General features: G+C 40.5%; 1 protein-coding gene across 1 annotated transcript in view; it reads right to left on the bottom strand.

The window, feature by feature from the left end:
* LOC122814355 (mucin-5AC-like) overlaps positions 1–26409 on the bottom strand; it is a 165629-nt gene that overhangs the window by 61394 nt on the left and 77826 nt on the right. The window contains exon 4 of the mRNA XM_044086941.1: positions 16640–16809. Coding sequence (XP_043942876.1) covers positions 16640–16809 — 170 coding nt within the window. The remainder of the gene's footprint in view (positions 1–16639; positions 16810–26409) is intronic.

Here is a 26409-nt window from a genome sequence, read left to right as displayed (position 1 = left end):
ACATAACAGGTTGCACAATAAAAGAAAAAAGTCATAGCCAAGACTGAGAAGTGTTACGCCCAGCATGATAAAAACAGCTCATCAATCTAACAAACAACAAAGAGAGAAAATTAAGTCTACTAAAGCCAGATCTAAGGTAAAGAGAACCTATCAGGAAAAGGACAACCACAAGGCTTTCATCAGCTATGTCTGAAACCTCAAAGGCAGCACACAACTGTATACAGAACTGATTGCAAATGGAGCTATTTACACAGAGGCGAAAGATATATCATCTGCTAGCTGACAAATTCAGCTTCATTTTATCCCCCTCTTTCTCCCCCATCTGCACCCTCCAGGAAATAACATCAAATAACCCCCCAAAACTATCACTAGGGAGCATGTCCTGGGTGTACTCTCTAAGGCCAAAAATACTGCATCAGTGGGTCCTGATAATATCCCAGGATGCCTCCTAAATAGACAGAAATATCAGGACCACCAGAGTCACTATTTAATAGCCTCCAGACAGGCTTTATGCCGCAGGAATAGAGAACTGCAGTGATCATTCCTCTGCTGAAGAGGGGGTCATCAATGGACCCCAGGACTTACAAACCCAGAAGTTGGAGAAATCTCAGATAAAAAAACATGGAAAGTGTTACTGTGCAAATGATTAATAAGGGACTCAGGAAACCTTCAAACACTAGGTACAACCCAGTCTGGTTTTGTCAAGGGCAAGTCTTGCCTACTCAATCCAGTGGACTTCTTCAAGAAGGTTACTAAGGCAATGTGTGAGGGCAAAACAGAGCATATTGCCTACGTTGGTCTGGCTAACACATTTAATGCAATACCCCACTTGAGCATTGCAAACAAACTCATGAATATAGGAATTAACTCCTGTGTTGCATACTGGAAAGTGAGCTGGCTCTCAGAGAGGACCCAGGAAGCTAGGATAGGGAAAACTACCTCCACAAAGAAGTTGGTCACCAGCAGATTCCCTCATGGTTCCTTTTTGAATTCTACTTTTTGGCATCTACTGCTCAGATTTTAATGTCAAGAGCCTCTCACTGAAGACGTTTGCTGATGACTACAAAACTAGAAGTAGTCATGGAATTCCTTCAAGATGCTAATGTCCTACAGGAAGGGCTAACACAGACAAATGACTGGTGCCAAAGCCATGGCTTAAACCTCAATGCCAAGAAATGCATAATAGTACCCTTTGTGAAATCACCCACCCTAGCAAATTATCTCTTCAATAACACCCCTCTAAGAGTAGCACCAGTAGTGAGGAATTTGGATAGGTATGTAGGTAGTAACCTGGCTTTTTACCAACATGTACCTAAGGTAGTATGGGAATCATGTTATGTTGCTCAGCTTATAAGCAAGGGCTAACATCCATGGGAGTCATTATTCCACTGTATATTATTCTTATTAATACCGTTGCTGAATTTTGATGCTTCCTTCTGTAAGTACCTGACCAAGTACATGCAACAACTGGAACATCCACAGAGGTTCCTCACAAAAAGAATACAGGCCATAAACAGCATATACTATGCAGATATCTTCAAAGCCCTATCTCTGTATACTATTTTCTACAGACTGCTGAGAGGTGATTTATGCCTGGTATACAAGATATCCTTGGGGGTGGCCACGGTGGTGCAGTGGTTAGCATTGCCGCCTCACAGCAAGAGGTTCTCCAGTTCGATTCTTGGCTGGGGTGCCTTCTGTGCAGAGTCTGCATGTCCTCCCTGTGGTCGTGTGGGTTTCCTCCAGGTGCTCCGGTTTCCTCCCACATTCCAAAGACATGCAGTAGGTGGATTGGACACTCCAAATTGGCCCTAGGTGTGAATGTGTGCATGTGTGTGCCTTTTGTGGAAGGTTGGGCACCGGACTGGCAACTCAACATCATAAAACTCCACTGCCAATCATGAGCAGACAGATGATTCACTGTGCTGACCCCTACCCGGGAAAAAGCTGGAAGAAGAAGAAGATACAAGATATCCTTGGATGCCATCCTGATGGATCTTTTGCACATCTGCAAAATTAATATCATCAAGATTACCTGATATAGGGATTTAAACTTTACGTGCATCATAAATAGGACACATTGAAGAGACAGGTATGTGTCCCAGAGAATTCCCATTCTCTGGAACAAGATATCCAGCTACATAAAGCAGAGTTCTTCACTAACTTATTCAAGAGAAACCTGGACTAGTGGATGGGAAATTGGAAGTACACCACAGGTCTAGTATCTGCATCTCTAATGGACAGAGGCAGCCTGTAAATTTTGCCCTAGCTTACATATTCTCCTTAATATAACCACTAAGGCACAAAAACTTTTGAAATACATTTGGGATGCTTGTCTACGTTTATAAAGGCATCTGTGCTTGTTAGTCAAGTATACACCTATGAGCTTTATGAAAGTTTACCTTATGGATGGATGTAGAATTAGACATGTATACTTAATAGTAGGAGTACTTCAACAGACGCAGCTATTAAGTGGTATTTGTGATATGCTTAATACGCTTCATTAGCAGAGAATGTTTTCAAATTGCATCATCAAATGTCCCTGTAAGTTCTCAAATCTCGGCGCATTAACCAAAGCTTGATTTAAGTGAACTGAACAGTGCTCAGTGCAAATGCTCAATAGTTGCCAATATGTGAATACATGTAGAATAGATGCCTGATGCCCACTAATAGGCTGTTACCAAACTCACTGCACCAATTTTAAAAGGTGATAATGTTACATTTACAGACCATTCCCTTGCTACCTGCAAACTGAGTGGAATCTCAGTAAGTGATCATTAAAAGGCATTCTTTTACTTATATTCACCAACTTTGATTGAAATGTCAACCAAGAAGAAACCGCAGTGCATATGACTGCCCGACTGGTTGAACAAAGAGATGATACAGATGCTGGTCATGTATGTCCAACATTAGGTAAGGATATGGGCAGGCCCGAAGAACTTTGCTCAGATCAATATGTGGAACTAAGTTGCCAGGGAGCATCACAGATAAACTGAGATCTTCAGGACTGGTGTGCTGGTCCACCACCAATATGATGACCTCCATAATAGGAAATGGGAACAACTGCTGGAGAAGATTGCCAGTGTTCTCCAATAGCTGCTGGATCCCTACAGTAAGTGATATATCCCACACCTTAACACCTTTTCTCTACACTGTGCAGGTATTAAGTACTTATTGTGCAGTAATGATTTGTGCTTCCTAAGTATTTCTGGTACATTCAAGTAAATATAATGATGTATACCAAGCTAGTGAATAGGACAGCATGCACATTTATAACGCTCTGACTATATTGCTAGTGTTTTGATCTTTTCGCTGTGTTGCCATCACTAAGTGTGTCATACCACGGAATAAGCTTAAGTATTACACCATTAGTGGCCATATGAGTGCACAGTCCACCATTATCCATAGTTGAATAAGAAATGAATTGCAGGTGTGCATTCACTTAAAGACAAACTATTTTTACAGTCATGATTTTCTGTGTGTCAATGCTTTAACATATTGGTATGCACTCAGCGCTACTAGTAGGGCCTAAAAAAAGTTGTTATAGAGATGAGCTCTGATTAATGATCAGCATAGTAGTATGTGAGGGTGTGTGACTTTAGCTTCAAATCCCATATGACTTTTTGTATTCCGCTTGTGCAATACTTTTTTTTCAGAACTTTATCTACTATTATATAGTAGGATGTTCAGATGCTCCATTAATATAAAATGTAAACCTGTTTCAGTATCACTGTGCATAAATACCTACCGTGAGTAGGCCGCAGATGACTAGGCATTCCTGCATTCTCAGACTATTTCTTGTTATTTAGTTTAGTACAAAGAATACTATTCATCTTCAACTGTACCCGTTATAGTTACACTTAACTGCAAAACTCAGTGTTAAATGTATATCCCTGACTATTTATACACAATAATTTATTTCTGCATTGCAGGTGGGAAATCATTTTAACAGACAAGATAATGCAATTACATTTGCCTTATAGGAAGGAGGTGTGCATTTGGAATCATGAAAATGCAGTATAGAAGTAGATGTAGCAGAATAGATACAGCCAGTCATTTTATTGTTATTTTTAGGTGTGGGTGGGTTCTATCCCCACATCTGTCCTTTTTAATTCTAGTAATGTCCAGTGAATTAATTTTTTATGCCATACATGTCTACAGGGTATGTTCAAAACCCACTTTTTTATAAACTTCTATGTGGTATAGCAACCACTTCATGTAAGCCACAAATGATTAAACATATTGTTGGTGTCTGCAAGGCTTCATAACTTGCAGTGATTGTATAATATTGGCTGTAAGAATTACAGTCTGTCTTCACAGGTCTTTAGCACCAGAGGTCACATATAAGCATAAGACTGTGAAATTTATTTGGGGAATGATGTATACATATATATATATATATATATATATATATATATATATATATATATATATATAGACAACACCAAACCATTACTTTACAGGAGTAAGGAATTCTGTTTAACTTTTCCAAAAACTGCCAAGAATCTCTGCAAATATGACTAATACGTTCCAACCCTTTCTTAACATTATAATCAATCCACCTAGCAGTGAAACAGGTCTTAAATCTAGACCTATCCACTATTGGCCTAAAAGGTGGACTGGTCATATTCTTATGTATCTTGGGTATCCCAAAGATACTAGCTAAAACAGCTTTGTCATTAGACATTACACAGACAGCAATCTGGTGGATAGTAAGCAAAGAAAACCATCAGTAAGTTTTATATGTTATATTGCAGCCAGTCAAATCTATAGCGGCTACTCTTCAGCAGCTATCTGTTAGCAAGATGTTTGGTTAAATTACTTTTAGCTGACTCATAAACACTTGCAGAAGAAATTTGCTTTTTTTGGCTTACTGTTGCACGAGTGCAAAGCAGTTATCAACCGGTGAATCAAAGAAGCCTACATTCCCCAAATTTGGAAAATCTCCTACATCATACCACTACATAAAGATGGTAACTCATACGAATTTTCCAACTACCAGCCAATAGCCATTCTCTCTCCCTTATCCAAACTCTTAGAGAAATGTATTCACTCCCAGGTTATCCAGTTCTTAGCCTCACATAATCTTCTTTCCCTCACTCAACATGGCTTCCGCCCTCACCACAGCACAACTACTGCTCTTCTGTCTTTCATAAACGAAGTTAACCAGCTCAGAAACAATAATAACTTTGTATCTGCTATCTTCCTTGACCTTTCTAAAGCTTTCGACATGGTTTCACATCCCCCTACTACTTGATGCCCACTCTGCCCTATCCTTTGACTCCCCTACCATCTCCTGGTTCAAAAGCTATCTATCAGATAGACAGCAAGCTGTCCAATGGCAAGCTGAGCTATCACCCATCCTCCCTACATCTATAGGTGTACCTCAGGGATCAATACTTGGCCCACTATTGTTCTCTATTTTCACAAATAACCTACATACCTCCTCCAAGAATGCCACATTAATACAATACGCATATGACTCAACACTCATCTGTGCAACCCCATCTCTTACCACCCTAAGCAAACAGGCCCAAAACTCCTTCTCTTCAGTAGAAGGCTGGATCCCTGACATCCAATTGATTCTCAACCCTAATAAAACAAAACTTCTCTTGTTTGCCCCCACTAAATACAGATCCACTTCCCTAATCTTCTCAATCACATCTAGAAACGGCACAGTCATCTCTCCTACTAGATATACAAAACTCCTAGGAGTTGAGATTGATAAAAATCTGTACTTCGATATTCACATAGCTCAAACTATCCAGAAGGTCCACAAAAAATGGGTACTCTTTATAGACACAAGAATTTTCTCACTGACAAAGCATGAATTACCCTATCCCAAACCCATCATTTATTCACACTAGTGTATGCTGCACCCATATTAACCCATATTAAAAAAACAGACCTCGACAAATTTGAGGGATGTTACAACAGAATTACTAAATTTGAAAACAACTCCCCTTTCAAAACCAACCACTAACCTTCAATGGCTCAAATTCCCACAATTACTTAGCTACCAACAGCTTACATGTGCTTTTAACATCCTGAACAACCCAAACAAGACTCCATCACTAAAACATCTACTAACCCACTAATCTTCCAATCATCCTCTTCGATCTTCTAATAAACCTCTCCTAAATATCACCACAGTCAACAATACTGCCGGCAAAGCCCTATACTCCCACAAAATAGCCAAATACTGGAACACTCTCCCCTCTAGCATAACCACTACATCCACAAACTCCCACTTCATAGCACATCTTAGATTAACCTGGATCTGCCTATGTATCACCTAACTACCCACCTCTTATCCACTGACACTCCTCTCCATGTTTCTGTAACGTAGCCAATTTTCTGTCATGCAAAGCAGATTAAAAAGATGTTTTATACTATGCTAGCCTTGTTTAATAATTCTACTATTGTTTGCTCATTGTATTATATAAATTGTAATATGTAGCTGTTAACAACAATTGTACTCTGTACACTTTTATTTGTAATTCTGGAGCTTTTCTCCCCGGGCTACCACTGAAAATGGACCTGTTCCAGTTGGACTATCCCGGTTAGCAAATGTAAAATAAAAATAAATAAATAAATAAAATAAATATGATAGGGTAGGGAGTGTAGAGGTGAATGCAGGTAAAGAGAGAGAGTCTGGAGTTATAGTAAATTTAGAGGGACAGTTCAGAGCTAAAGTAGTGCTATCAAGCCAAACTGCAAGCAGGACTAGCAAGGGATAGAAGAGGAATGGGGGAACATCACGATGATGTGTAACAGCCTAACCTGGTCCTAGTAATTGGCAAGTTAAACACAATAAAGGGCATATACACATGCAAATAATTGCACTTTAGAATAACCACGGTTGTCCGCCACCAGGGCAATCACCTGAGGGCTGATTATTCTTCCAGGTGAGTGAGAGAAGGTACAGTCTTTGTGTTTAAGCAGGGGACAAATAATGGCACTTTAAAATAACTGGGACTGCCGGAGCATCAGTTGTTATCTATTTCTGGAAACCTTCTTTCCTTATGCAGTAGTCAAAGCTTACTGATTGTTTTTTCTCATCACTGAGCCCCACTCCATTTGCCTCATTACGCTTGGGCTAACTCTACTCTACTACCCTACCTCAAGTTCCTAACAGCACAGTATTAAATGTACCATTCACTTTTCCTGTCCCATTCCCCAGTTCCAGCCTTCTCTTCCCAAATATCAATCTTAGAAGCATGTACAGTAAAATCCAGAACATACATGCTTGTATTGCCACATATTTCCCAGATGTAATCATAGCTACTGAAACCTGGTTGAAAGAATGCATAAATGACAATAAAATTACTCCACCTGATTTCAATATAATTAGATTTGACAGGACAAAAAGCGGGCAGGTGGAATTGCCATAATCTACAAGAATTCCCTAAATATAACCACATACACACAGGAGATACCACAGTTACTTTACAGGAATGTGATATAAAAAAAACTTGAGCAAGAAGGAATGTAGAAATATTTGGAAGCTGATGAAGGATCAACAATAAAACATGAACAGATGCAAATAAAACTTAAGAATATTTTATAAGACTAAAATGAATACTGAAAACAGCTCTGACATCTAGAAATAAAGTGCAAGCTATAAACCAATTTGCTGTTCCTGGTCTAACTTACAGTTTTGGGGTGACTGACTGGCCCCGAAAGGTACTGAATCAGATGGACAGGAAAATAAAAAATGATTTATAAAAATAAGTGCATACCAAGATTATATATTCCCCATTCTGAGGGAGGCCTCCTTGAAACTGATTACATGTATAGATCTGCAAATGTAGGACTGTATGCATATCTGCTCACCTCATAAAATCCAAATGTAAAGATTTAAAGTATGAGTGGAGGAAGTCTAAGATGATTTCCCTCTTTAGTTTATCAGAAGTATATTGGTGTCAAGGGGAATGGAAATCAAACCAGAAGTAGATAAAAATCAGGCAGCAACTGAATGTGCCAAAAAACAAAAGAAAGAAATTAAGTTGAAGGATCAGATGACAAGGCAAGAAATTTGGAAAATGCACAAATGTAATTGCAAGTACAGAAAACTCCTGGAACAACCTCATGTGGATCAGAATTTATAGGTTCATAGGTAGGTACTAGGCTATAGGCCCTCTGGCCTATATAAGCCTAGCCAAAAAAAAGGTACCCTTGCTTTTGCCACTCAAGAACATTATTTTCCTGTGCTCCTGTTGAGCAGAGCCACAGAGATGATCCCCAGGGTGAGTTTCCTATTTCCCATCCAATCATCAAGATTTTTCTTGAACAGTGCTAATGAGGAGATTTGTTTGATATAGATAGGTAGTTTGTTCCATAGCATGGGAAGTCTCTGGGACAGGAACCTATCCCTCCAGCATGTTCTGTTTATTGTAGTGACAAGGTTTAGGTATCTAGAGCATGTAGCTCGGAGGGATTGGGATTTATTTAAGTGGAGCATGTCCAACAGCTCTGGGTTTGACATAGCCTTGTATGTTAGGCAGAGATCGCCTCTGAGCAGGCGATATGCGATGGAGTAAAGCTGGAGTTTTTTGAGACAGTCTGCGTAGGACATCTGTTTGAGGCCGGTAATCCTCTTTGTGAGGTATTTCTGCAGCCTTTCCAGTTGTTGTAGGTGTCTTGTGAGCTACATACCAAAAGAAGCATTGTACTCTATACAATGGGTCTAATAAGTGAAGAGTAGAGGGGAACAATGACCTCTTTTTTTCTGGATGAGAAACCTTGTGTGTTGAGGTGTGCCATGTAGAATGATTTCCTGACTACTGTGGCGATGTGATTATCAAAGGAAAGACTACTGTCCACCTGTGTCCCAAGGTCTCTTATCACACTTTCAGTGTTAAGTAGACTACCACCTATGTGGTAGTTCATGGGTACAGAGTTTTTACCAAAGGGGATGACAATGCACTTTTTGGCATTGAGCTTGAGGTCATGGCTTTGACACCAGGCATCTGTCTCAGTGAGGCCCTTTTGTAGGATGTCCACATCGTTAGAAGTTTCAATTATGGCTCCTAGTTTGCAGTCATCTATGAACTTCATTAGCCAAAGACCTTCTGTGTTAGCCTGTACTTCAGAAAAGTAGATACCAAACAGGAGAGGACCCTCTTTGATGCAAGAACGGTTAAAAAGAGGTGAATTTAAACCAAAAGCTGAAAGGTTAATAATAGTGGTGGCCCAGGATAATGGACAATGTACACCTTGGTTTACAATGTCCATTGAACATGTCTGAGAAACAGACAAATGCAGGTTTTGAAAAACAGAATTAGAAGCAGTTGCACATCTTGTTGCTGGGTGTGATACACTAATGGCAAAAAGTCTGCATACTGAAAGGCAGAAAGATGTGGCAAGACTGTTGCATTTGGGATTGTGCAAACATTCTAATACTGAAATAGCTGAGAAGCACTGGAAACATGAACCACAAAGCATTATAGAAAATAATGGCGTTTATTTCACATGAGATCACCCATTACCAACAGTTCAAAAAATAGATGCAAGAAAACCAGATATAGTAGTGCAGAAAAAGAAGACAAAAGTAGCATTGATCACTGAAATTGCTTCACCCAGTGATTACAGTATCTTATGTACAGACAGACACAACAACATAAAATACCAGGATTTGCAGGCAGAAATGGGGGCAATGTGGAAGAAGGATACCCATAGAGTTTCAGTAGTAGTAGAAACAATGGGTCTCATAAAAAAGAATTTACAGTCATATTTAGAAATGTTACTGATACATGTAACTGTGTATGAATTGCAGAAGGAGTCAATCCTGGGCACATTGGTGGTGCTGCGAAGAGCACTTTTGGCTAACCTCAAAGACTGAAACCATACTAATTTCATGAACTTTAATCATACTTTGGTTTAGGAATGGGGTCCATTACCATCATGGTATTACAATCCCAAGCCTTGGATAAATTAAAAAGGTAAATAATATAGCTTAATAATGCAGAACTACTTATATCATACCTGAAAATCAATAATTAGAAAACACTTTGTTTACCAGCCACATATATACCTCCAGGTAAGCACATTACTGCTGTGGAAAATATCTTAGACTGGGTATTCTACTATATATAACATGAAACAATAATACTAAGAGACATAAATATAGACTGGCAGCTTATCAATAGTTACACCCCATCTGATTCCATAACCTTATATGGCTTCTACACTAGTTACTAGAGTCCACAAAAGTACTGGCAGGCAAGCAATCTTAGACTAGATTCTTACTAATAGACCCAATAAAACAAGGGCAGCCAGTAGGCTTCCAGACAGCCTAAATGACCATCAACCTACTTACATTCTCAGAAGTTTCAATATTTAAGTTAAACATATAATTTACAACCAAGTTTGTAACTCCAAAAACTTTGGCAAACACACCGTTATCAAATCCTTAAGAGAATATAACGGGAACATTTTTAAATATATTCCCTTACAACTCTGCTATCACACATTTTAATGAGATATTCCTAGAAATTCTCAATAACCTTACCTCAGTACATCCTAAAAGGATCAAAAACCAATCCTCCACCATAACTAACAAAGGAGACTAAGAAATGTATGCTATAGAGTGACAAAGCCTAGAAAGAGTGGCGAAAAATAGAACACACAATGCATTTCAACTTTTCAGGCAACTAAGGAATAGAACAAAATACCAAATAAAACATGACAAAGATAATATAACATCCTCCAAAATAAACAAACTTTTACATCCAGGTCAAATTACCACCCTAACCCCCCTACATTCAACAATAATACTGATTCAATGCCCACAGAGTTTAACAACTATTTTATACACACTATATTGTCCTTCACAAACATTAATACTTGTACTACCTTCTCAGTACTTGTAGCCTCTGCTAAATATCCTCAGCTATTTTACCTCAGCCCAATACCACCTCCACCATTAAAAAACTCATACAAAAGCTAAAACCAACTACCTTAGCTGCTGACCAACTCCCCTCAGACTACTTAAAAATGGCTCAGATACAATTGATTTTCCAGTCTCTGTATCAATAAATAGATTTATATCTGGAAGGTATGTTCCTTCCATCTGATAAAAAAATCCTTTATTATACCTTTACTCAAAGGTGGCACAGCTACAGAGATTAATAACTACAGGCTGATTGCAATCCTCTCCCCCATCAAAAATACTTGAAAAACATATTTGTGCTCAGCTTCAACATCACTCTACATTCTACTCTCTGTAATACAGCATGGTTTCAGATCCCATCACAGCACAACCATCACCCCACCACCATTCTTCATTGCACCAACATTATAAACAGATGGTGCTGTGGCATCTTCCCTGATGGCCATATATATGTGTGTGTGTGTGTGTGTGTGTGTGTGTGTGTGTGTGTGTGTGTGTATGTATGCGTGTGTGTGTGTGCATGTATGCGTGTGTGTGTGTGGTCCCGTCTTACCAGCATAATTATACTGGAGCCCCCCAAACATGCTCAGGAAGAAGAAGAGGGTTTTGAGCAGGCTAGCAGGCTAACTACATGCTCTGTGATGTTGTATGCTTTGTTTGTGTGGTATTATCAGATGTGCAGCTAGGATGGTGTAAAAGGGGCAGCCACTCCAGGTAGAAGATGTCAGGGGGTTAGATCTTTATTACCAGCATAACTGAATGCTGGCAATGCATTTGTTGAAGCACTGTATATCTCTTCCTGTGGTTTAGTGCATTGCCATTCAGAAATGAATAATGATAATGCATTTTCAGTCAGGACTGACTAGCTCAGTGCTCCCTGGTAGCTCTAGCAAGCTACTTGTTACATATGCAGCAAGTGGTTTGCTACAGTATGAAGTAGAGAATTTTTTTTTTGGACCTCAGGTATGCACAGACTTCTTTTTTGGACCTCAGGTACATGAGGACCTTTTTGTTGGACTGCAACTCAAAGTTCAGGGGGGTACAAGTTCAGAGAATGGAGCTGGTGCCAGAATGGCTACCTACACCCCTGGGTATTATATACTTCAGCCATACTATGTTAGTTCTATATGGATGTTATAAGTCATGGTGCCACCTGCAACAGACTATGAACATGTGGTTAGGTTATTACATTTGGTTACATTATACAAGTAGCCCTGTGTAGTAAGGTTTGCCTCAGTGCCTGCATTAACCAACTAGATGGCACTGTGGAATTTCAATATGCAGTAATTAGTGGAACAGCTCAGATGATCACCCTATATCTAAATAATGCAAACTGAATGAGTGTTGTACAAACATGTTGGGTATGATCCCATTTGCACCACACACTTCCTGTCATCTGACAGAATAGTGGCCTATTCACATGTCTGCGTGACAGTGGGTCAAGTAGCCCTTTTTTGCTATACCCGTACAATCAATAGCACTCAATACCTCTTGGAGGTGGATGCTGTCATACAACTCACTCATGGTGCTAATTCAATGCTGTACTTAAAAGTTAACTATTTCTTGGGGTGTACTAGGAAACCATATGTAATCCTTCACATTTAGAAGCATTATGTTCAGGAAATTGTTGAGTATTCTAGAGGCAAGGCCCTGTAAAATATCAAGTATGCTCCCATTTAGTCTCTGCAAGGTAGTATAGGAGAAGCTATACATATTTAGGCTGCAGAAGGCATGGAGACATAGGCATATAACTGTATATGAGGCATGATAGCTCACTAGAAGAGGGCTGTCTCCATTCCCTCCCCCCACTCCAAGTCTGCCCTAATTTGTATAGCACCACTGTCATACTTGTGTATCCCTGCTTGGGAGTAACCAGTTATTACAACATCATATCTGTGGTTGCATTACTTTTATAACCTATGCTGGACAGATTTAGAAAACTTAAGGTTGGCAGCCCCTTCTTCTGCCTGATCTTCACATCATGTGTTCATCTCACACTGCTTTATCCATCTTTCATCCTTCTTTATCTCATCTTATCATCCCCTCACTTACTGCCTCTCATCATCATACCCATCTCCGTCTTCTACTACTCTTCCTCTGCATGCCTCTCTCACCATTTCTCTGCCAGCTCCCCATGGTAACATTTCTTACAACTATTCTCACTTGCCTGTTCTATTGTCTTCACACCTCTCTGTATATTGATATACTGCTATCGCTGTAGCATAAGCCATCTCAGTCACTATGGCTACATCTTATCCCTAAACCTCTGCTAAGCATAATTCCATTTTTCCACCCAGGTTTTGACATTGTTAACTACTTCTTGAACTAAATGTTGATGCATATTTTTACACAGTTTCATATGAAAATATTAGGCTAACTGCCCCGAAGTGCCATTTTAAGCCTAGAAAATTATCTGAAGTCAGAATTTAACCTTGTACTTTACGTTGATAATGTGAACATCTTAACCGTCATTCCAAACCCACTCCCTGTAAAGAGGTTCATATGTAAGTATTAGGTTAACTGCCTTTGGGGACTATTTTAAGCCTAGACAACTTCCCTTTCACAGGTGAGCTAGACAAATTCCCTTTCACAGGTGAGCTAGACAACGTCCCTTTCAAAGATGAGAATCAAACCTTGTATCTTGTGTCTCTGAGGTAAACACCTTAACTATTATACCAACCTATTCTATTTTTTTTTTGCATCTGTAAATATGTGCATGTTTTTATCATATCCTTGTATCTGTACATGTTTTGTTAGTTTCCTATGTGATCCTATTCACCCAGCCTGTGCCTGCAAATGGTCCACTGAGATCAGTACACTACCTCAGTAAATAAATAAATAAATAAATTACTATTTTTATTCTTAAAACATGCACTAGAGCTTCTCCATGTCCAAATAACCATCAGAAAGGTCCATTACCATATTTTAGATAGTTATAGAATTCCCTCTATGACAAAAGAAAGCCACAATGCCTATATGTATATATATATATATATATATATATATATATATATATATATATATAGCCACTTCATCAAATGGCAAAACATCGAGACGAGGTTGCTGAAAAGTTAATTTTACAAACACTTGGATCACCAAAATTTAACACAGAGAAACTAACCACTTGACAACCAATGCTTTAAAATGAAAACAAAGCAAATCAAACCCACCGAGATCACACTATAGTGGAGAAAAGGGCAAAATTCACCATGGTGGTCAAGTGGTTAGTTTCCCAGAGTTAAATTACAGTGATCTGGGGTGTTCTTAAAATTAACTTCCAGCAATCTCGTCTCAATGTCATTGTTTTGTTGTTCGATAAAATGGCGGATCCCGCCACAGTTAGGTTATCACCATACCAACACTTCATGCCAGGAGCAGACGTGCTGCAGAGCTACCTGGGGTAGGGCAGTTTGTGTGTGCATCCCATGCCGTCCCTGTTCCATGCTATCCATCACATCTATTTCCCAAAGAATATCAAGGCCACTTACGTCCACTCACTACAAATTCCCTGCTGCACAGCTAATAGTACCTCCTCTACATCTTTCCATTAAAATGCCACACTACAGAAATCCATAGTGGGTCCACGTCGTGGTCAACAGACTAAATCATCTATGATGTGGATAATCCCTGTCCTATAACATATGTTTTTGTCTCCATTAACTACTACCTCCACACCACCTGATTGTGTGGACAGATATGTCCATGTGTCCTGGTTACCTGTGTAAATAATGATGTAGGCAGACATGTGCCATGTGCTCCTAGGCATCTTGGATAATGACTGCTGTGATTCTCACCAATTGCCTCCCTCCCTCCTGGAGGTTAAAGTAGAGTAATCTGTGGTACACTGTGACTTAGTCAATCACTGCTCATCATTTCCAACACCACGCACTTTGTGCATCCTATTGTTCTGTGTGGCACTAGACAGCCACTGTGCAGTTGTCAGGGTTCACAGAGGAAGGATTAGTTGCTGCTGCTTTACTTGCACTGCTGTATACTGAGCACAATGATATCTGGAAGGGTGCACTCTTTACTGGTACTGTCTCCACTGGTGTACATGGCAATGTTGTACTCCTGAGTGACTACAAGCCAAACAAATTAAACACAGTTGTAAAAACTGCCACAGATACCAGCATTTTGCAAGTTTCAGCAAGATTTTCTACCTTTATAATCACTCAACAACTAAAAGTCTGATAACTATGAATTGCAACCTGATTTCCACAATTCATATTTGCTTTTCATTATGCACTCTCTATACAGTGCTTTTTCATTTTCATGGCATCATACAGTTGTTCACATACCCCTTTTTGTGTACATTTTAGTGAATTGCCTTGCAGTGCTATGTGGTTACCGTGACTTGATACCTAGCAGATTTTTTCCTACATTTTGGTACAATCCCATGCTGCATAGTTCATAGCTTGACTATGAGTACTGGTCATTGACTTTCCCTTTTAATCCCAAGTGCCAAAGGCCAGATATCATCAACAACTGCATTGCCTCATCCTAATCTTAGTCTAGCACCTACTTATAATTAGTTTTAAATCAACTAGCCACATTCACACAAAGTCATTAATAATAAAAGGAAATGCTATATACAAATCACTACAATAATAATAATAATAATAATAATAATTCCAACTTGGAACTCCCATTCATAAAACAGAACTACTTCACCAGTAAGTCTCACTATGTAAAAACAAAACAAAACAAAACAAGCAAAAAAAAAAAAAGCAAAGCTACTTTAGTACCACAGTCCAGTGAAATAAGCAGAACACATAACATTAATGGAATGTATAGGGGTCTTGGGTGTAATAAATTAAATATCTGTTACTCTGTGTATAGAAATTCATTTTGTGACTTGTGGCTTTGTTACAACCACAAAACTCAATTCTAAAACCCAGATATGATAAATACATAAATAAATTAAATATCTGTTACTGTGTCTATAGGAATTAATTTTGTGACTTGTAGCTTTGTCACAACCACAAATCTCAATTGTAAAACTCAGAGTGCCAGATATTTCATTTATTACATCACGGACCTCCTCCATTCATATGTGTGTGTGTGTGTGTGTGTGTGTGTGTGTGTGTGTGTGTGTGTGTGTGTGTGTGTGTGTGTGTGTGTGTGTGTGCGCACATGGACACTCACACATACACACACACACACATATATATATATATATATATATATATATATATATATATATATATATATGAATATGTATATAAATATATATATGTGTGTGTGTGTGTGCATACCACTAATAAATGAAAATGCCCTTGTTGACTGGCAGAATGTTGATGTCAGAATACCGAAAACACTGATGTCAACATGCCAGTATGCACGTGGCAAGAAAAAGTTTCAGTGCATGCAATCTTATACTTTAAAAAAATAAAACATAATTTTTTGCAGTGGGCAAGCCCCCCTACATCCTCACACCCCACACTAATCATATATACTAATTCTGAGATCATATAAAACTGCTGTAAGGGCAAATTTCCCAAGCCTTGAGTTTGTGTGATGTTACATACCTGCTGATCAACTGCCTCGTCCATTATATCTGGTCGACTAGACAGCTGTCAACCTAAGACTGATGTAACGGAGTGACTAGGACATATATATATATATATATATATAATGTAGTGGATGACAGATAAATAAAGAATACCTGAAATCATTCGATCATTTCATAAACTATATGAAAATATGCTGAATAAGCAGAGTGAGTGAAAATAATTGTGCATTTACCTGACAAGAGTCCTTCTGCCCTAGAGTGTAACCAGCACACAATGAGGATTGAGGAATAACCTGAATATTTTGATTCAGTGTGGTACCGATGTGATACAGGCAGTCACATGTTGTCCGGCTAATGATGGGTACCTCTACTTCCTGAAGGGTGTAAGGACTTGAAAGCTGCTCTGTAAAAAATATGTGTAATGAAATAAGCAAACATAAACAAGTACATCTATACATGCATGCATCCATATATAGATATGCAAACTGCAATCTGTAAAATAAATGCAGATAGTTACCGAATACAGTCAGCAACTCTAAGGAGATACAGGAAGCACATACACACACACATGCATGCACATGCTCACACACACACACACACACACACACACACACACACACACACACACACACACACACACACACACACACTAACTGCAGCTGGCTACTGAATACAGGCAGCAACTCCAAAGAGATACAGCACGCACACACACACACACACACACACACACACACACACACACACACACACACGCACGCACGCACACACACACACACACACACACAAACACACAGAAAAAGACCACTGCTAAAGTCACAGAAGTGAAAAAGATATATTTGGTCTCACTGAGGACTCATATCCACGACCTCCAGCACACTATGATGGTGCCATTTTTGCTGCATCAACAAGACCCTCTGGACAGGTAAGTAGTGAGTTTTCCTTTAACAGCTTTAGCCTTTCAGCAAGGAAAAAAAAAAAGTATAGTAAGTAGTGTCAACTCATACAGAGAAATACAGAGAAAGCCCTCTGCTTAGGCATTTTTGTCCATGCTGGCAAACTATGGAATACATTTCCACTGGACAAAATTTATTTCAGATACGTATTCAAAAACTCATTGAAAGAGCATCTCAGCATAAATGGCAATGTCATTGTGGAATTACATGAAAATCCTCTGCTTGCTAATGTATATGCTAATTAGAATTATTAAACATTCTCTTGTTATGATGTCTGTGTCTATTATACAAAAATAATGCAGAGACTATGCAATTTTTTATATTTTATCTTTTTCTTCTGATGTTTACTATATTCATTAACACATTATCTTAGATTTCTATGATTATCTTATCTTTGTTTGTACCTTGTATGAATAAAATTATTACTCCGCTTGTCATTTTATGGTCCGTATCTCATTATTCTTTTAAAGTAATTTCATTCATTTTCATATTAAGCATTTATCCACTTGAGGATGAGGGAGAAGCAGATACTACCCTAATACTTAGTGGAACCAAAGCAGAGAACAAATTCCAGCTAGGGATGCCAGTCTATTGTGGCATGAAGCACTCATCTGCACGACTCTCTCTCATTTATAAGCAGTTTGGATCATAACCAATTAATCAATGACATATCTCTGGGTTGTGGAAGGAAATTAGAGCACTCAATAAAAACCCACGTGGACACAAGAAGAACATACAGAGTCCATACAGAAGATACTCACAGCTTGATGTAGATTATATTTAAGTTGGTCTAACCATTGTGCTTGGACCTCTTCTTCCAGGATTCCACTAACAATAGATGCTGTGCAGTCAGATACTTCTTCTCATTAAATGCAATGAAATAAATAAAGAAATAAAGAAAATGACACAGTACTTGCTGACTGCAGTCCATTGGGGAGGGGGGTGGAGATAATTGCAGACACATTATACATACAGCTTTGGGGGAGTGCCATTTCCATCCATGCTTTTGTTAACGTGTCCATATTTTTCTTTGATAATTCGTAGTGCTATACACAACCATATAACTAAAATCATGTAATGTATTTATATTACTTACTGATATTTGCTCTCTGTAATGGAATGGAAGATGAAGCATATGCGTTTGTGCTGAAAGGAAAATAAGCGCTCTACATAGGTCATTGCGCACTGACATACATGTCAAACATAACAAGTTAGGATGTTAAGTTTTTTTGAAAGACAAGCCATGTCTGTACTTAATTCATTCATTCTTCTATTTTCCAGTAAACAGCTTAATCCAGTTTAGCGTGGCAAAAAAGACGTAGTTTATCCCAGCAGTCACTGGATGTGAGGTAGTAATACCTATCCTGAATGGAGAACAGCCCATCTCAGGATTGTCATATTCACACATGCACACACACACACACACACACACACACACACACACACACACACACACACACACACACAACACAGATGCATACATGTACACACAGGCAGACAAACACACATACACACGCGTGCGTGCACACACACACAGACACACACACACACTCACACACACACACGAGAGTACACACAGTCAGCACAGAAGCATACATGTACACACAGACAGACAGACAGACAGACAAATGTGCATGTGCACACACACACACACACACACACACACACACACACACACACACACACACACACACACACACACACACCTAGGAGCAATTTTACCAAATCAGCAATCACCTGTTGGAAGAGATACTAATTTTCATCTTTTTTTCTGGGAAAAATACCAGTAAATCCCAAATTTAGATTGCCTAAGAACAAAAAAAACATGATTTTTATAGGATTTGGCACTTATGAGGAGAGAACTAATTCACCACAAAATACATTTCTGCTCATATTTATTATTCATAATATTGTCACCTTGCATTACTGAGAGTTCTGTGCCTATAATTTGTTTTAATTTTCAACACATTATGATGCAAAAGACAATTATAATGAAATCACCATAATTGCCATACATTACATTTAATAATCTCTGGTATATTACCCAGATTTTATCTCGTCTCAGAATATGGCCAGAAGCTCCAAAGGTGGTGGTGTCTCCATATTCATAAAGGATATGCACACCTCTAGACTGATAGCCCAGCATAATGCATCTGAGATTCTCCAGGTACAACTAACACTTGGTAAGATATTGATTCAAGTCATAGCCTGCTATAGTTCCCCAACCATGTCCCTAGACTCTTGCTCTACATTCCTAAGCACCCTGGAAACCATTAAGGTCCAGCTCAATACTCTCATACTGGGAGACTTCAACCACCCTTCCATCAACTGGGAAATCTATTCAAGTACCAATATACTGGCCCAACTCTTCCTGGAATTCATCAATTCCAATGCTCTGGACCAGGTCATTCTGACCCCCACTAGAGGAAGCAACATCCTCGACCTGGTTATCACCAACATGGGAGACCGATGCTCCACACCTATAGTCAGTTTCTCCCTGGTTAAATCTGATCACAAACTGATCACCATGGAAATCTCCATCTCACCTACACCCCCCGCAAAGGTGACCATCATTAAAAACTTCTCCAAAGCTGACTTTGGGCTCCTAAAACAGAGGTGGCTAACTTCTTGGGACCCATGCCAATGGAAAATAGCTGCATGACTGCTGAATCATACACCAGTGCACTGTACGAGCACGTACACAAATGCATGGAACTTGCCATACCAAATAGAACCAAGATGCTCTCCTCCAAAAAAGGTAGCCAATCTGGTGGCCCCCAGCCATCAACAAACTCTACAACAGAAGGAAGAAACTGTTGCAGAAAAAAGTGAAGTCACAGGACTGGAAAAACTCCCTTATCAGCCTCAACAAAAATTTGAGATCCCTTATCAAATCCTCTAAATCCAGCTATGAAGGCAGCATTGCAGCTGGCACCAAAAACAACCACAAAGCCTTCTATAGCTATATCAAGAACCTCTACGGCAATACCCGGATTTGCTCTGAGTTATTGCACAATGGTACCTCCCATACTGAGCCAACAGATATAGCCAATATACTGGCTGACAGATTCAGTGTCAACTTTACACCCTCCAGGCCCTATCACAATACCAGAAGAAAGCCTGGTACCCAACATTTCTGCAGCACAAGTAAAAGCTGCATTGTTCAAAGCCAAGAATACAGCATCCATGGGACCTGATAATATCCCTGGCTGAATTCTACATCAGCTACAAAATGAACTGGCACCACATCTGTGTGCCCTGTTCAATCATAGCCTTACCTCTGGCTTTGTCCCTAATGAATGGCGTACTGCTATAGTCATCCCTCTCCATAAAGGGGGAGCGACTACAGACCCTGGAAACTATCGCCCCATTAGCCTGACGAGTGTGGTATGTAAAGCTATGGAGTGCACCATCATGGACCTGATTAATGAAGATATAGGCAATCTCCAAACTCTTGACCCCACGCAGTTCGATTTTGTCAAGGGGAGATCCTACCTGCTGAACCTGGTTGACTTCTTCGATGCAATCAGCAAGGCTGTGGATGAGGGTAGGGCAGTGTATACAGCCTACCTTGACCTGACCAAGGCCTTTGATACCACTCCCCACTATGGAATCATTGATGAATTCAACAAACTAAGTATCAATCCTTATGTCACTAGGTGGGTTGCAAATTGGCTCACAGACAGGACCCACAGAGTGTAAGTTGTAGACTCCAAGTCAGACTGTCAATCAGTCATGAGTGGTGTCCCACAGGGCTTGGTCCTGGGCCATCTCCTGTTGGACTCCAAGTCAGACTGTCAATCAGTCATGAGTGGTGTCCCACAGGGCTTGGTCCTAAGCCATCTCCTGTTTGGCATCTACTTCTCAGAAGTCCAGGCCAACACAGAGGGACTCTGGCTGACCAAGTTTGGTGATGACTGCAAGCTAGGAGTCATTATTAACTCCCCACTTGATGCAGACATCCTACAGAAGGGCCTCACTGAAACTAATGACTGGTGTCAGAACCATGGCCTTAAGCTTAACATCAAAAAATGCTTTATCATTTCCTTTGGAAAAAAACTCAGTCCCCACTAATTACCATGTCAATGGGAGCTCACTGAACACTGAATGGGCCATAAGAGATCGGGGCACCCAGGTCAACAGCAACCTCACCTTCGTCCACCACATTGCCACTGTGGTCAGAAAGTTCTTTTACGTGGCACATCTCATAACCAAAGGTTTCGCATCCAAGAAGAAAGAGGTCATCATCCCTCTCTACTCATCCCTCATTAGACCACTCATAGAATACAATGCCCCATTTGGCATGCACCTGACCAGACACCTGCAACAGCTAGAGAGGCCACAAAAGTACCTCACATAAAGGATCCTAGGCCTTAAACACATGTTCTACATGGACAGACTCAAGAAACTTCAGCTGTTCTCAGTCTCTTATCATCTACTTAGAGGTTGCCTCTGGTTGACTTACAAGCCATATCTGTCCTAGCCCTACTTGAAATGCTACACCTAAAGAAAATCCAATCCTTACATGCCACACATTCCAGAGATCACACCCTCATTACCACAATCAACAGAACATGCTGAAGGGACAGGTTCGTCACCCAGAGACTGCCCATGCTTTGGAATAAGCTTCCCATTCAAGTCAAGTAGAGCACCTCATTGGCCTTCTTCAAGAGAAATCGCAACGAATGGATGGGTAACAGAAAGTACACCCCAAGGATCACTCCAGTTGCCCTACTAAATAGAGGCACTGTGAACTAACATCAAGTGGCACGGCACCAGGGCAATTTTTTTGGGCTAGGCTTGTAAAGGTTCCAGGGCAATTAGCCTAGTACACACTTATGAACCTATGAACTTATAAATGTATGATAGTCAGTCAATCACAAGGCTGCCTCTACAGCACACCACTATAATGTATGCATACACCCTTCAATCTGTTTTTTCCCACATACTCTGCACCATTGGAGCACACACTTGGGAATTTTAACAGACAAAATGATAGGGGCTGCTGCTGCTTTGCTACATCTGTATGTGCTACAGGCTGAGGTCTGTGATGATGATGATGCTGACAAAAGGCACATACTGAGGAGGAGAAGAGTGGTCAGACCCAGGGTAACCTTTCAGTGGCTACATGAGCTGGAGATAGTAGAGCGCTACAGGGTGGACAGGGATATACTACAGAAACTCACTGAGCTCTGCTGCCCTCACCTCAGACGCAGAGTCAACAGAGGGGAACCCATCCCAGTGGAAACAAAGGTATGTGTAGCCTCAAGAATACTAGCTACAGGTACTTTCCAAAGACCTACTGTGGACATAATGGGGGGGGTCTCACAGGCATCTGCATCCAGAGTACTCCACCAGTTCCTGGATGTCATGCTAACACATGCCAGTAAGCACATTTATTTCCCCAGAACCCCTGAGGAGAAAACCAGCAATATACATCTCTTCCACTGTGTAGCACACTTCCCAGAAGTACTTGGTGCCATCAACTGCACTTATGTGCACATCAAAGCACCACTCAGTGTGGAGGGTATAGTCTATGTCAATAGCAAGGGGTATCACTCCATCAACTGCCAGGTCATGTGCAATGCCCAGGGCATTATCATCAATGTGTGTGCTGGCAGCCCTGGTAGTTATCATGACTCCCACATCTGGCATGCATCACAGCTGTACCAGGCATTTGCTAGGCAGGACATCCTGTATAGCCCTTTAATGGGGGATGCTGGCTATGTACTGGAACCGTGGATGATGACACCCATCAGAAATGCACACACACTCACTGAAGAATGCCATAATGAGGCACACACAAACAAGGAACATTGTAGAGCATGTACTTGCACTGCTCAAGTCATGGTTCCGCTGCCTTGACATATCTGGTGGAGTCCTGCAGTACTCTCCAGCCACATGTGCCATGCTACACAGTATGATCCTGCAGAAATATCTGCAGCAGGAACATCAGAGGGAAGGGACACATAGTCCCCCAGCATTCCCAAGATCCCCACAGGCACATGGGGACTCGGAGGAGGAACCCGCTGAGCCTGTCCCTGTGGGCAGACGTGGGTGGGCCCAGTACCCCCTGGTCTTGGCAAAGAGGCAATACATAACACATACACTGACAACCTAGGGACCCAGGGACTGACACCTCACTCAGACTCACATACACATGGTAAAAATGATGCCACCACATCACACTACCTGTACCTTACCATGTATAGATTGCGTACTGTGTGCATCTGACAGAGTCAGCCCTGAAGCCATTGTCCTCTCAACTGCCACAGGCACAAGGTAAGTCACTCTTCTTAACAACAAATGAATGGGGTTGTAGGCTGTGGTAGCATATCTATGTTATTGCTGCATGTATGCAAGGGAATGGAGTGGGCTACCGGGATGGTAGCAGACAACTGACAGCTATGTGGGACAACAGGAAATGTCTGCCAAATACTGGCTGCCCCAGAATATGCAGTAGTCCCCAAGGTGGCAAAACTCACTGCAGTATATGTGAGGAACTATCGAACAGTGGGGTCATAGGACAAATGCATGGATGTCAATGTTGGAGTCCCAAACATACCTCTCAACCTCTTACAGCAAGACATCTGTTTAAAAGCCATAAACAAATGTGTGGCAAAGGCCCAAAAATAGAGACAGTTATGAAATATTATTCTGGCAAACTTAAAAAGTTATATTATAACAATTCTTGCAGTAGCATAAATTCTCTGAAGGGTAAGAAGTCTGAAACTCAAATGTCTGTCATTACTTTCTAACTTCAGTCTTTAATGATTTGCCAGTATTTTCCCAGACAACCACAATATTATGAAAATGATCTCAAATTATGAGGTATACATCTGGACAGTCTGCGTAAATGTGTACAGTTGAGAGGTATGCTCCACTACCCCCAACACACTCATGTTCCCATAGAACTGCAGTAACATTTATGTTTGCAAGGTAATAGCAGCAGACCACACATTCCCAGGGCTGTCCCAATCAACTTGCTAACTTGTTTCATTTCCACAATATGCAGGGGTCAATGTGCTATGTATGTGTGTGGTTAATAGTGTCAGGAAGTCAGCAGCACTTACTGGTGGCTGTGTTTGACAGGGACCATGGTTCGAGACTGGCTGTGCAAACTATTTTGCATGTCAGCTACATCTACGATAGGAGTTGTACAGACTGTTCAGAAGTCAATATTTGTTACTGCAAGAAAGGTGGACAATGGAGGGACAGGGGGCCACACATATAGACTGTACACAGCTCTGAGTAACCTACATGGTGTCTAGTACAACAGCAGGTTGTGACAAAGTCTAGTGCCAGGATATAAAGGTGACCACATTAATTTGTCAGTACTGAAAACAAATCAGTGGGCACAATCCATACTCCTGAAATGACAGGGTGTCACAGAATGTCCACACGTATGCCTCATATATCTGTTCTGCTTGTCATAACATTGCATTTGCCTGGCAAACTATTTGCAAACCAATAAAGGTTGCTGTGAAAACATCAATGACAGACAGTTGAGATGCAGACCTCATACCCATAATAAAATGCATGCTAACACAAAGCCGATCTACCAAATGTCTACATTTGGAAGACCTATATTAAGACCCTGTCCCCATGTCTGGGCCTGTGTCCGACTGTTATATATGGTCCTGTGCAAATAGATGTCTGTCTGTAAGAGTTTGACAGCCATGGCCAACATGTAGCCTAATAATAACAGTGCAACACAAACCATCTGAGGACCACAGCATGTATGGGGCACAATGATGGACAACCTGCTAAACAGGTACAGTCAGAGGTGTGAAGTCCATAACCCTGTGTGTGATGTTGTGACTACTACCCCAGTCACACCATAACTACAAATACATAACAGCAGCAACTGTGGACAAAGCCTGTGACTGGACTACAGAAGGACAAAGAGACACATATAAGGGGAAAGGGAACCACTGGCCAGACAAAAGTAGAATGTGCACACGAGAACAATTCATGCAGTAACATACGTTCCCTGCAGTGTATGGAGTCAGTAAACAAATGTTTGTAAGCGGTTTCTCACATTAATCTATACTGATCTGCCACTGACATACCAGGAAACCACAGTGCTATGTAGAATATACCACACAAATTATGGAAAAGTCTGATCAGTCCAATATACTCTATACCCACTCCAGGATATGACTTAGCTAATAAGGATAGCACACAACCAGGAGATCCTTAAGCCAGTATATCACTGAGGTGCTGGACTGTTTACACTGGTTCATCAGCCAATCGGCTGTATAATACAAAATCCTGGGCCAGAGTACAGGTAGGTCTGGACTGGAATCCCACTGCTAGTATTGAAGGTCATAATGAGCATGCTCCTACACATAAGGAATTAGAACTCATGTCTAAACCCACATCTGACTATAGAATTGTGTTGTCCATATATGCCTTTGCATACAGACAGCTATGTACACCTTAAATGTCTCTCCCCACCCCCAGCAGACAGGATTACCCTCATCTATCTGTATGTGGCACATATAAGATATATCTGGAGCTGTTCAGTGTAATATATATACATATATATAGGTAATATATACAAATATATCAATTATAGGCAGACAGAGACAAGGGGGGAGAGAGAGAGAGAGAGAGAGAGGGGTAGAGAAAGAGACACCCTGAAAGTCATAAAGTGATGTACTGCTGCAACCAATTTCACACCAATTGTAACCAGTGGTATGTGCAAGTACTAAGCTGAGCTCCACTGTGTAATAGTGAGGTAGGGGTTGTAATCTGACATCACCCACCGTGTGTGTGTGTGTGTGTGTGTGTGTGTGTGTGTGTGTGTGTGTGTGTGTGTCTTTCTGTATTTATTACATTAGCAGCAGAATACACACACCCAACAGGCTTATGTCTGTGTACTGGTCACCCATTTTATGACCATGATACTAGTGTCCTCCACAACAGTAGCCTACCTGTCAGCAGCTATTGATGTCATCCACCCCAACAGCAGTGGCAGACACTCTTTACATGACTAAGTATCATGGCGCATGCAATAAGTACGTATAGTATAGTGTTATACAGGT

The sequence above is a fragment of the Protopterus annectens genome, chromosome 10.part0 (assembly GCF_019279795.1).
Source record: "Protopterus annectens isolate FY-2018-M chromosome 10.part0, PAN1.0, whole genome shotgun sequence".
NCBI lineage: Eukaryota > Metazoa > Chordata > Ceratodontiformes > Protopteridae > Protopterus > Protopterus annectens.
The sequence above is the reverse complement of the archived record's forward strand: the minus strand, read 5'-3'. Positions and strand labels throughout refer to the sequence as shown.